General features: G+C 49.1%; 1 protein-coding gene across 1 annotated transcript in view; it reads right to left on the bottom strand.

Moving 5' to 3' along the window:
- Positions 1-2,386: 2,386 nt before the first annotated feature.
- LOC149337314 (multidrug resistance protein mrp-7-like) overlaps positions 2,387-13,372 on the bottom strand; it is a 170,448-nt gene continuing 159,462 nt past the window's right edge. Inside the window, exon 27 of the mRNA XM_089553414.1 lies at positions 2,387-2,537. Coding sequence (XP_089409540.1) covers positions 2,387-2,537 — 151 coding nt within the window. The remainder of the gene's footprint in view (positions 2,538-13,372) is intronic.

The raw sequence follows: 13,372 nt of genomic DNA, 5'->3' as shown, positions 1-13,372 counted from the left end.
TAAAACCTAGCAGTCCCTCTGTTCTCACCACTTCTGTTCCTAGCGCTGAAACTGACGCATATGTCCATCGCGGTGCCTCAGTGGCTTTGATCATCGACTGTTGATACCAACGTCGTGGGTTGGACCTTGGCGGTGGCGTCCGTATTGTAATTAAAGATGTAAAATTTCAAGAAATTTTGAATGGCATGCAAAAAACCATTCTTTTCAGGGTTTTTTTCTTGAAAAATTGGAAATTTTGCAAAACGTGCTAAAAACCTTTATTTGCAACAACACAACCATCAATAATAATGCTCCGAAGTTCAGTCGAATATGCAGTTATAGATGTCATATTCTGAAATGAAGATAAATAACGATTTGCACTCCAGGCGAATATGGAGATATAAATATCGCATTTATGGAACGAAATTCTTGTTCTATTGCACCGACAAAGAGAACATGAAAACTGATCTAGAAGTCACTCCATACCGGATTCAGAGTCACTGCCGCTGGATGCGGCACTACGCGCAGCAGCATGGATTGAAGTTGTGTCCACAGCTAGGTTCGACTGCACCTACACGAGCTTTCGAACGCGTTCCCCTGAAAGCCTGTTGCGAATCCTTGTATGGACGTTTCCCAAACGTGACCAGTTTCGTTCGCAGCTGGCGGTTGATTATGGTATCTGCAGCAGTCGACAAGCCAGAGGAGTTAGCGGCTGGTTGGTGCAAAGGCCTTGCCACCAGGTAGATGGGGCCACGTGCTTCGCTGAGTCCAAGACCCCTGTCCTGGATCAAATTCCTGCGGATACATGTCCTGTACTCTGCTATACGTTGGAAATCAAGAAGCTAGGCTTGTATTTGGCTAGAACCGCTTACGTGCACAACAGCCTATGTTATTTATGCCGTGTGTGTTGCGCTGTAGAATTTGCAGGCATTTTGTTCTACTTCAGCCGTGAGTTCAAGTATTAGTGTGTTTTTAAGTGAAGCCTGTATCTTTATGTGAACTGGCCTCGAACCCGCGTACTCGCAGCACGAACGTTTTAAAAGCACTAAATGGCACCGGCGATGACGACTGCTCTCCAATCGTTCAACGATGCAAACTGTTATGGTTTTCAAAGCAAAAACAAAAACCTAAACAGAAAGCAAGAAATCATAGAACCTTGAAATTGCGTTTTGAAATTTTCGATGTTTCTTTCCATTTTTTCTCGTCTGAAAAAAAAAACGAAAAAAAAACGTTTTTTTTTTTTTCAAAATTGCAGTTTTTTTCTTTCAGGCCTTCACATCTCTAATTGTAATGCACGCGAAATACACAAAATGCACGTGTGCTCGTGATATCGGCGCACGATAAGGGACGTCCAGTGGTTTAAATTTAAGAGCGCCCTCCAATACGGCATTCATCATAGACCCTGCGTCACTTCAGAACGTTACACTCACTACTTAGGATTTTCTTTTTTTGCGCATATGCGGAATAATGATCAACCCAACCTTCGACCTCACGCCGAATCATCTGTCGCTCGTCCGCTACCGAGGTCATTGTGGGGTCGAAGCTTCCTCATAACGCGGTCCTCGGAAGGTGGCAGTACAACGTAAATCCCTCTCGCCTAGACCGTAGACACTTCGAGCCTTGGTATCAAGCAATGCAGTTAGCGCAATTCCGGCGCCAGACAGGGATTACCAAAAGCGCTGCAAGTTGAGGGAAGGCTGCACAAACGGCGGCTAGGGAAGAATACATAGACCCAGTGCGCACGTCGGCAGCTTATCACGGAAGCGGCTAGAAGGGCGCGCATTGTACAAAAATTAACCACAGGCCATGCGATCTCGTGTTCGCGTTTCATTCCGGCCGGATAGTATACAACCAATGTGCAAACATGCCTCCATGGCGCTGCAGGTACATTTGAGTAAATAAGCAAATAAATGTGATGCACATCATCAGGGCAAAAAGACGCCAATTGGGAGGAACTTTTAGGAATGCGGCAAGGTAACTCATGCCACGCCTGAAGTTGCAAAAATATAAACTCAGAATTTCCCGAACCTCTTCTACTGGCATTAAAAATGAGCGGCACCGCTCTTGTGCTCACAAGCATGTTAAAATACTTATAACAAGTAGTCTTAAATTTCAGAAATACCGAATGCACCCAGCTGAAATGAAGTTCTGTTTATTGTGAAATATCATATCACTTGAAGAGATCATGCAAATCGTGCAATATATGATCAATTCTGCAATAATAAATTTTGTTTTCTGAATGCCACACTGATAGCATTCTCCTCAGCCTAGCGACAGACTTATGAAGGTAGTTTAGGAAGACACAAAAATAAGGAAGGGGCTGTGCTGAGATTCCTGCAAGCAGTTGTTGCCCCTCTTCATCGAATGAAATAATTTACATATCTAATGTCATGCGAGTATCACAAGATCACAAGACAGCGGTCATGAGTTCATCCGCTTTCTGAGCAGTGGGAAGGCCAGCCTCTGCTGCCATTCTGTGAAAAGCCGATGACGTGTCGGAAAGCAGCTTGGCTACCGCATCAAATTCTCGAACTCGGCCGTCTTCCATCACCAGAATCCTGCGTAATAAAAAAGGAACTTTCAATCAACCGACATAAATGTAAATGGAAGAATTGTTTCGTTAAACTAGTCGATTATTCTTCCTCCATTCAACAAATTTCCGATGGCGTTTCGAGAACAAGCATATTCCTGTAAAAAATTCATAATTTCATGAAGACCAAGAGTGTCTAAAACAAAATCCCCCCAAGAGAGAGAGAGAGAGAGAGAGACTTTTATGAATAAAGGAGACATCTGCCTGCCCACCAAAAGATGTAAACATGAAGCATTATGTTTAATTACCCTTGATTTTTCACACTAATAGCTAATCAAGTAACATGCAGGGAGTGTATTTTCGTAACGCACAAAAAAAATTACTGTCATCAGAAAAAAAGAAACACTTATATCAAGCAATCACCATTGAAAATGCACCTGTAGCAGCAGTGCTAAAGAAGTGTGCAGCGCATTTCTTCGCACACACATATTCTTCGACTTGTAATAGAAGGCACCAGAGTAATTTGGTTGCTGTACTGGGCGAAATATGAATTTAAAAATGATTTGTTGCTTTCATAGAAAAACACATCTATAAACTTATCCTGCAGTACGTTCTACAAAATGAAAGGCTCATCTTCATGCGCGATCGCTGACGCTGACTATCCGTGAAGATGCAATCGAGGAGTAATCAACAGAATCATAAATTTTTTACAACCTTGAGAACCTGCTGCTGGTTACACAGCAAGAACAAATGCCTGCAATTCTTGCAGGCTGTCAACATGAAAACTGTTGGCGTCGATTAAGTGCAATCGGGCGGTTATGGTATCCCCGTTAAGCAATTCGTTTTCAGTTTGTTAGTGCGCACATATGTGGAGTATTATAAAGAGGTGGTTAAAAGTCTAGGCAGCTTCATTGCGCTAATAAAAAAAGGTTGTAAGAAAAGCTACACACGTTGCACTCTGCATAATGAAAGAGCGAACATTCTCCCACTTTTGCCGTATGTTCGACAACATTTCAAAATTAACGGGCGCTGATTTGCAACAAATGCTATATTGCTTGGAACCAGGAAATACTTGAAGTTTCAAAGAACGAAAGAACAACATAATGATGATTCACGCTCGTTATCACTTCCCTGCGGCAAGAAACCCTAATTCAATTGCTGTCATTGCTATTGCTAAAGACCCATGCGTCTTTAGACCATACGAGGTGTGCGACTTCATTTTTAGCGCGTTAGCTTATTACTGCACCACTTTAGTATGTTCGTTTCTGTGAAGTGCGGGTGGCGAGGCTAACTTTCTCTATCCCTGCTGTGTATGCCCAGATGCCCTCTCAAAGTTTGGTTCTCATGGTTATGGTGTTCTTTTGAGACTGTGACTGAGGTATCTTCCCGTCTGGTCCACGTACTGCTCGCCGCAGTGTCATGGATCGCACAGACGACACGTTCTTGACATGCAAAGAACTGATTGTGGGGCTTTGTGGTGCAGCCTTGTCGAATAAATTTGGCGTTAGCTTTTTTACACATCTCTTCAAGATTTTGGAGAGCCAATAAAAAAAACTTTGATGTGAGCTCGATTACTTTTTTTTTAGTCTGCGTGAGAATTGGTCAATGTAAGGAACAACTGTGTGAGAAATATTGTCGTGAGTGGAAGAAAAAGACGACGAGTGTTTGCGGCGCGCCGACGACGACGTTGGTGCTGGTGGACCTGCCTGCTTGTTCTGTGCTCCCTGTCTTCAAGTGTTCTCGCCGCCGGCCTCTACGTCAAGCCGTGACATTTGGTGCAGGTGCTGCGTAACGCATCTCATGCAGCGCACCCCGCCTCGTAGTTCGAGCCCCGTACTAAGTCCTGGCCGTCGAGTTTTCTTGGAGGAGCCCTCGGCGGAAACTGAGACTCGCGCTAGCCGACGTCAGCAAGGCCAAGCGCCGGAATTCGGACTCTTGCCCGAGGGATCGCGGACATATAGGACAGCCAACGTCACCATGGCGTCCCAGTCACAACAAACCGACCCCGCGATTGCATCGAGGATCGTCTACGTGCCTGTCACTCCAAGATCTGTCGTGCCGTTCCGTGGCGATGGCCTTGACGCTGTTGAAGACTGGGTACAACGCTATGAAAGAGTAGCGCGACATAACGGGTGGACTCCCGACCAATGCCTGCAGAACCTGTACTTATCCCTGGAAACCACAGCCAAGTATTGGTTTGAGAACCATGAGGCTTCGTTAACATCATGGGAGACGTGCAAGAGCGAACTGGTACGCACGTTCGCGAACCAGCACCGGCGACAGCAAGCTGAAGATCTGCTCCACGCTCGCATCCAGGCACCTACCGAAAGCGTCTGACATCTTTGGATGCCTCATCCGCAATCCTCCGACCACAGTAGCCGGATTCGTCGCTGAAGCTACCAACATCGAGCACGCATTGGCGACAAGAACCAGTCACTTTCAGAGACTGAGCGCCCTTCCTGTCGTCTCAAGTCTTGGCTCGTCTGGCTTGGGCGGAGTTGGTCTCGCCGATGTTCGAGAAATAATTCGCGACGTCATCCGCGAGGAGCTGAAAAAGCTCTTTCCTACTCCTGAGCAGTCCGCCTCTGTCTCCATCGCGTCCGCCGTTCGCGAAGAACTGCGACACGCGCTGGCGCCAGAGGACGTCCCAATTGTAGCTGCAGCCGACCCACCAGCTCTTAGCTACGCCGCCGCAGTTCGTCGTCCTCCTCCCGCCCATCGCCAGGACCAGAGCGCTCTCGATTCCGGCCTTCGACGCCGCGAGTTCCTGCACTCGTCTGATGCACGCCTGGGACCGCCTAGACGCAGGAAGACCGACATCTGGAGGACTGCGGACCGGTGACCACTGTGTTTCCACTGCGGTGAGCCTGATCACATGTATCGCTCCTGTCCATACCGCGAACTCGGCCTAAGGGGTTTTCACCGGGCCGATCCGTGCGCCCGCTACGGTGAGCAGCCCCGCGACATACAAGACTACCGTCGACGTTCTCCATCACCGGTTACAGCTCCTCGTCGCACCTCCAGGTCGCCGCCGCCTCGCCGCCCACCGTCCCCTTCTCGCGGGTCTCGTCGTGAGAGCCTCTTGCCGCTTCGGGAAAACTGAGTACGGCGACGCCTGCAGGTGGCGTTGCCGGAGTCGTACGAAGCAAAGAACCTCCGCCTACGTTAGTGTGTCCCAGCTGGACCGATGGTATCCTTGGAAGCGCAAACCGTTTTGTAACCTCTAGCAATTCTGATCGACGGGCGTGACGTAACGGCGCTTGTGGACACCGGCGCCGATTACTCGGTCTTCAGCGGCAGTTTCTCTCGGCGTCTTCGCAAGGTTACACCCCAGTGGGACGGACCGCCCATACGTACCGCGGGCGACCACATCGTAAACCCTGTTGGCAAGTACACTGCCCGCGTCGAGATCCACGGTGAGACGTGCCCCGCAACATTCGTGATATTGGAGAATTGCTCTAAAGATGTTATTCTGGGCATGGACTTTCTCCGTGAATATGGCGCCGTAATCGACATAGGGCAGAACAGGTTGACCCTCCGCGCACGTTCTTCATCGCCAGTACCGCCCCGGGCCACAGGCTTTGCGATGAAAGTTGATGCCGACCATGTACACTTGCCGCCGTTGTCGACACTTTTCCCGCCGCTCCGAGCCGATACAACAGCATGTGGAGAAGGCGTTCTGGAAGGCAGTGTTCAGATGTTACTTACGCGTGGCATTGGTGTTGCGCGAGGGGTCGCAAATGTTCAACCAGGGCGAGCCAACATCTTCGTGACCAACTTCAGGAACGAGCCGCAGCACCTGACGAAAGGGTCAGTAGTAGCCCAAATGGAAGAACTTAGAGACGTTCGTGAAGCAGTTGCGCTGCCTAAGGAGGCGGCCCCGCCCGAGTCACGAGACCCTACAACGTTTCCCCTGGATATCGATCCCAAACTTGAGCCTTCCCAAACACGCGAACTGCTCTCTCTTTTGCATCGGTACAACGACTGTTTCGCGACGACATCCCGAGTTCGCCAGACACCCGTCGCCAAGCATCGAATTATTGTCGACACCGCAACGCATCCGATTCGCCAACCACCATACCGCGTTTCCTTGAAGGAAAGGGAAACCATCCAGGAGCAAGTGCGCGAAATGATACGCGACGACGTCATCCAACCATCCAACATTCCGTGGTCCGCCCCTGTAGTGCTAGTCAAGAAAAAAGACGGGACCCTTCGATTTTGCGTTGACTACCGGCGACTCAATAAGGTGACCAAGAAGGGCGTGTATCTACTCCCACGCATCGACGACACCCTCGACCGTCTTTGTCATGCCCGCTATTTTTCGTCCATCGACTTGAAGAGTAGATACTGGCAAATTGAAATGGATGAGCGCGACCGCGAGAAGACCGCATTTATAACCCCGGATAGCCTCAAAGAGTTTAAGGTGATGCCGTTTGGCCTGTGTACAGCGCCCGCGACATTTCAACGAGTCATGGATACTGTGCTAGCCGGTCTGAAGTGGCAGGCATGTCTCGTGTATCTGGATGACGTTGTCATCTTCTCAAGCACTTTCAGAGACCATCTGGTGCGTCTTGAAGCAGTTCTTCAAGCTCTTCTGAACGCCGGACTTACGCTCAAGCCTTCGAAGTGCCGCTTCGCATACAGTCAACTGAAGTTCCTTGGTCATATCATCAGCCAAGTGGGTGTGAAGCCAGATCCCGATAAACGGCTGCCGTCGCATCCTTCCCTCCACCGTCGGACATGAAGACTGTCAGAAGCTTTCTCGGTCTCTGCGCATACTTCAGGCGTTTCGTTCGGAACTTTGCCCAGATCGCGGCGCCACTTTACCGCCTTACGAAGGATAGCGTTGTCTATGAGTGGACCGAGGAGCAACAATCAGCATTCCGCCAATTAAAACACGCCCTTGCAACATCCCCCATACTAGGCCATTTTGATCAAGACGCCGACACTGAACTCCACACGGACGCCAGCAACAAAGGACTAGGAGCAGTGCTGGTGCAATTCCAGGACGGCGCTGAGAGGGTTATTGCGTATGCCAGCCGAGCTCTTTCGCAGGCGGAGGGCAATTACTCGACACTGAAAAAGAGTGCCTCGCTGTCATCTGGGCCATCACCAAATTCCGGCCCTATCTGTACGGTCGCCCTTTTCGCGTCGTCACCGACCACCATTCGCTGTGCTGGCTCGCAAATATTAAGGATCCAGCAGGCCGCCTTGCCCGGTGGAGCCTTCGGCTACAGGAGTACGACGTCACCATCACCTACAAGTCCGGCCGCAAACATCATGATGCTGACTGCTTGTCTCGAGCCCCTGTGGAGCCGGCACCGGGAGGCGAAAGTGACGACGAGGATGGCTTTCTTGAGGCATTGGACACGGCAGATATGGCTGCTCGGCAACGCAGTGATCCTCAGATTGGTCAGCTGATGGCGCACTTGGAAGGCCAGGAAGCTGCGGTGCCTCCCGTTTTCCAGCGCATGCTGCCGACGTTCAAGATAATGCACGGCGTATTGTACAAGCAGAACTTCGACCGCAGCCCGAGGTCGTGGCTTCTTGTTGTGCCAGAAGACCTGCGCTCCGAGGTCGCCCAAGCTTGCCACGAGGATCCTACAGCTGGTCACCTTGGCTACAACCGGACACTTTCACGTATTCGAGAACGTTACTGCTGGCCGACACTTCCCAAGTACGTCCGTCACTACGTAAGAACTTGTCGAGAGTGTCAAAGGCGCAAAACACCGCCCATACGACCAGCTGGTCTTCTCCAACCACTCGAACCACCACGTGCTCCGTTCCACCTGGACCTGGTGGACCTGCCTGTTTGTTCTGTGCTCCCTGTCTTCAAGTGTTCTCGCCGCCGGCCTGTACGTCAAGCCGTGACAATATTTTGAAATAACATACGAACTTGCCCAAGCATCAGTTCTACTGAGTATATTTTCAACAAGATTGTTTCTTAATTGGAAACCACTGCCGCTTTTGTTGTCCAGCGGAAACTGCGTCTACAGTGACCAGGCCAGTGTTACGTTTCGCCTTCGTCCTGTGGAAGAAAACGGCGTGGCTGCAGCGGAACGCCGACTAGCCCCGAAACGCACGTTGGGTGAACGCCTGGATTACCCACGGAAGCCGCGTCCGTCTGCTCGGATGAAGTTTTGAGCGAGCGCCTCTCCTAGACCGCGGGCGAACGCACGTTCGAACGCATGAAATGCGCGGGAACGCCACTCGTGGACATTCCAGCGTCGGCGCTACGTGGGCGGCATCTTTATCCCTCTCACAACACGTGACGGCGGTGTGATCCCTCAGGAGTGTGTGTGTGTGATTGGTGCCACAGAGAACTTCCTTCCTCGGCAGGCCCGGCCCCCATCTAGGGAACCTAGGGAAAGGGAACACTTTAAAACCTCGGCAGCGAGTACGGCCGAGGGGTCTCATCAAGTGGTCTCATCTCCGGGTCTCATCATGTGCTCTCTTCATGCAGCGTTTCAGCATTGAGCGTTTCGTCATCGAGCTCCCTTGTACATAATGTAAATTAGCTGTATAAAGTTTTCTCTCCTTGTCTTTTCCCGTAGCCTCGTCCCCGACCTCCCTCATTCCCTCTCCGGTCCGACCAGCTACCTTGATCTTTAACACCGGCGAAAAAACGCACTGACCCAGGGGAAGCTCACGTGCGCGGTGAGGAATCTAGACTCCCATGTCTCCTTTTCTTATTCCTCAGTAACCTTGAACACTTGCGGGGCACCAAGAGTGTTCCAGAAGGTGGCGCCAGAGGATTCTCATTTGCACACGCATTAGACCGACCAGCTTTCCCACCCACCATATATTGTCTTTCAGAAACGACGGCCTACTTTGGTGAGAACACAGGGATAGCGCGCAGCCAACTCTGCCTACTTGGCACGAATGGCAGAAGAGGATGGGTTAATGAGCCTGAAAAAAGGTTAAAAGGCTACCTGTGAGGAAATGCCGTCGAGCCCCAAAGCCATTCTCGTTGGGATGCCACAAACAACAGAAGTACCACGGCTAAATTGGTATAATTTTTAATGCTTGCATGCGAAGTAACAAAATCCGGTTTTTACAATGGTCAGTCCAGGTGATACAACCATGCACAACCACAGAAAACTTTTTTTATGCAGTACGCAAGTAACCTCATGCTAAACTTAGTACCAGTTACAATAAAAGTCCTTTAAATTCTTTACCTAAATACTGCCAAGTAGGGATACAAATTCACTGCACTACCATCTTAGCGCATTTTAAGCGTTTATTGCTGAGCTAGATCTAACATCCCCGAATGATACGCCATATTCCTAATCGTCTTTCGGTAGGCAGGCATCCTACATGTGATTTATGTGTGTTTACGGAACATCACCCGTGTTTAATAGAATTTCAGTGAATTAACCCTACCCGTGATTTGAAGGTCCCATTTAAACCAGCCGACGTTCGGTGGAAGAAGGGATCAGTTACGCTAAAATAGGCATCCCAGTTCTCAGTCTCACAGATTGAAAAAAAGGACGTTACGCGATTTACCTTAGTTTCTTGCTTGAGAAAAGGGGGTCGTCCGCATGAAAACTGCGAATTTCTTTCACTAAGATAAATTTTCTTCCGAATGCTTCACCACTGGAATACTTTTTCCTGTCAGCGTAAAAAGGGCGACGCATTAATTGATATCGCTGCACAAAGGTAAAGCAAAAACGCAAAGCAGAGAATTGCTTGTAGCTAGGCTTTTTGGTGCATATTTAGGAAAGACGTAGGAACGCAAAAATACAAACAAAGAGATAGTGATGGAAGGGGACGGGCGCTGTACCATCAACAAGTTTTACTGAAAGAACAGCCTCTACATACCAGCTCCTTTACCTTTGCGTCAAGGCACGGCACTAAAAAAACAATAAACCATAAAAAAGCGCCCGGCCCGGGCTTCTAAACGCTTGCCTAGCCAGACTCTGGCTGAAGAGAGAAATAATAATGGTTGATTTGCTTAGCTGGACAAATGCGAATTAGGTGCGCCTGCACTTCGGTTTTCACTTCGGTTCCAGTGTTCAGGTTCACTGTTCACCGATGGCAGTTGTTTGGATGCCGATAATGGGTTAACGCCCATATATGCGTAATTGGTCACTGTCTACATTCATAGATCCCTTGGAATCTTCCTACGACTCCTGGCGCAGAGGTGTAGCGATAAGTCCATGTGCCACTGCCCATCTGTGGCACGTGCTACCGTCGGTTGTACTTGGGTCATAGTTGTTGGGCTCATTGGGTAGAACTGCGATCCATGTTGCTCTTCCCGAGCAGCTTCTCGTGGTTAACTGAGCTGGTGTTTCTTGGTTTCTGTGGCTGCTCATATGTATAACGAACTCTTCATTTTACCTTCCCATGTCTGCTTAATTACCTAACACAGCTCCCGATTCTGGCAGTCTTGATAACACAGAAAGCCTAGGAGGACGCTGGCGAACACTCTCAAGGTTAGGTCAAACGCAAACATAAACATCCCCGAAAGCAGAATTGACAGCCGCCGCTGTAGCGCAGTTGGTAGAGCATCGAATGCGTAAATCGGAGGTTGTGGGTTCGGATCCCACCGACGGAATGTGGTTGTTTTTCAAGCGAAACCTTCTTTACGCTAGTAAAGTCAAGGTCACCGTGTCGAGACTTCCCCTTCATGTGACTTGAAGATAAAGGAAAGGAAAGGCGCTTAACTGGCCCCCCGGGGACAGTGAACACCTTAGTCGTGCTTTAAGCTACGTGGCGACAGTGACAGTGCTGCATGCGTTGGCACTGACAACGTTGTGGCCGGAAGGCGGCACTGAAGTCACAGGTGGTGGTGGTGGAAAACATTTATGTGCGGATACACTTAAGAAGGTTATGCATGAGCTGACCTAGAGGGGGCCAGCCACAAGTAATAGCTGGAGGTTCCTAGTATGGGACCCCCGTGGCGTCGGCCGCCGCCCGGGCTCGCCCGTCCAAGGCCCGTTGGGCCTGCAGGTCAGAGCAGCCGAGCAGGGTCGCCTCCCAGTACTCCCAGGTTGGGTTGGGGTGAGGGGGGATAGCAGGGTTGGAGGGGAAGGTGCACACCATAGGTGGCGTGTTGAGAGAGAGATATCGGCTGCATACCCATCGGCTGCATGCACTGGCACGCTCTGCCACACATGCGGCACTGCAGCAATAGGCTGCAACTTTAATTGGTGGAGCAAACTCTAAGCATCAACCATCAACTGCCACCTGCCTGGGTGGCACGGTGGGCACGCTGCCTATCCGGTGTCCGGAACGCACTCAACGCTACAGACGCCAAGCCACGTATACGCCCGATGCGATGCGCCATAGCTTTCACTTTTTATCCAGGTTCAGCAGTAGTTAAACCACAGCTAATTCTGTTTTCTTCTGCAGTTATGAACCTCCCATTGATGACCCCCCCCCCCACACACACACACACGCACAGGCACGCGCGGACACAGGCGCTCGCGCGCACGCACACGCACGCACTCAAACACACACACACACACACACACACACACACACACATATATATATATATATATATATATATATATATATATATATATATATATATATATATATATATATCAAGAGAGAAAGAGAGAGCAAAGTTTATGTGTTGTTAACGGAAACATTTGTATAACCTGATGTTTTTATCGGAAGACCGATCTTTTTCAAGAGACTTGAAAATGATCGGGCCCTTTAAAGATGTTTCCTTTAACGAAGCGTCTACGTCGCTATCTGCTGTTTTAAGTAGTCAAGTACTTCATGCTCTCACAACCTATATATATATATATATATAGACATATATATATATATATATATATATATATATTTAAACACGCACACACCTGATCATCTGCCACAAAGTTGGCTTCAGACAAATAGTCAAACTGACCGGCAGACAAAGACTCAACGGCTAAATGAGGGAATGGCTACCATCAGTTTAAGCGCACTAAAAACATTCCCGTGTTTACACATGCGTATCAGGAAACACTATTTCATCCCGACGAATCATCACCGACGTACCACTGATGTAATCAGCTGCTCTTTTCTTGATAAAAAAGACTTCTATAAGTTCTGTTTTCTCGCGACTTTCCATTAACACTTTACAGCACAACAGGCAATGCTCAGAGGCGACACGATTCTTCACCGAGCAGGCATGGCAGTTGGCTAGGAGATGGGGGCGTTTTCCGGATAATGAACGCTTATGTTCATGCAGGCCCTCATAGAGACACTCTCGTTTTCCCAACCTAGACCTCACCGCACTCAAGTGCGAGCTCTTGTACGACTCATTTTTTGGAGCACACAAGGGGTGTTTGGAGTCTTATAGTGGACACTTGCGCTTGGTTTTCTCCAATGCGAAAACACAGGATGGGGAGCGTTCATTCAGCAGGAAATGGAACTGCTACCCCATTCTTATTGGCAACCGTTTTCAGGTTTGGGGTAACTGAGGTGCTACCTCCAGCCTCGAAAGCGTCCCTGAATTTTGTGAAGCGTTGCTTTCCGTCCTGTCCTTTAACTCTTTCAGCAAGGACTGCGTCACGGCCAGAACGAGGCAAAATAGGGAAACATGCTTTTTGCAGCATGAACACCTGTGACATAAAGCCTGCATGCATTTCATGACGACAGGACTTTTCTAGTGCGATCAAGATGCATTGAGAGGCGATAGCCCTCTTGAGTCTTCGAATGATAAGAATCATATGGCGATATGGGATCATTCAATAAAATTGCGGTGACTGGCACCCCAGAAAACATTAACAGCAAAATTTCAAGGTTAACACTGAAGCGCTAGAACTGTGCAAAGAATGCCTTTAAAATGGAATTTCTGGAGCTTTAATTTACGCCAAGTGCAAAGCTTATAACTGCTTATTTCGGTGAAAATGCAAGAAAATGATA

This window comes from Amblyomma mixtum, chromosome 7 (assembly GCF_055824585.1).
Source record: "Amblyomma mixtum isolate Tamu chromosome 7, ASM5582458v1, whole genome shotgun sequence".
NCBI lineage: Eukaryota > Metazoa > Arthropoda > Arachnida > Ixodida > Ixodidae > Amblyomma > Amblyomma mixtum.
Note: the sequence above shows the minus strand (reverse complement) of the source record. Positions and strands in the feature narration are given on the sequence as shown.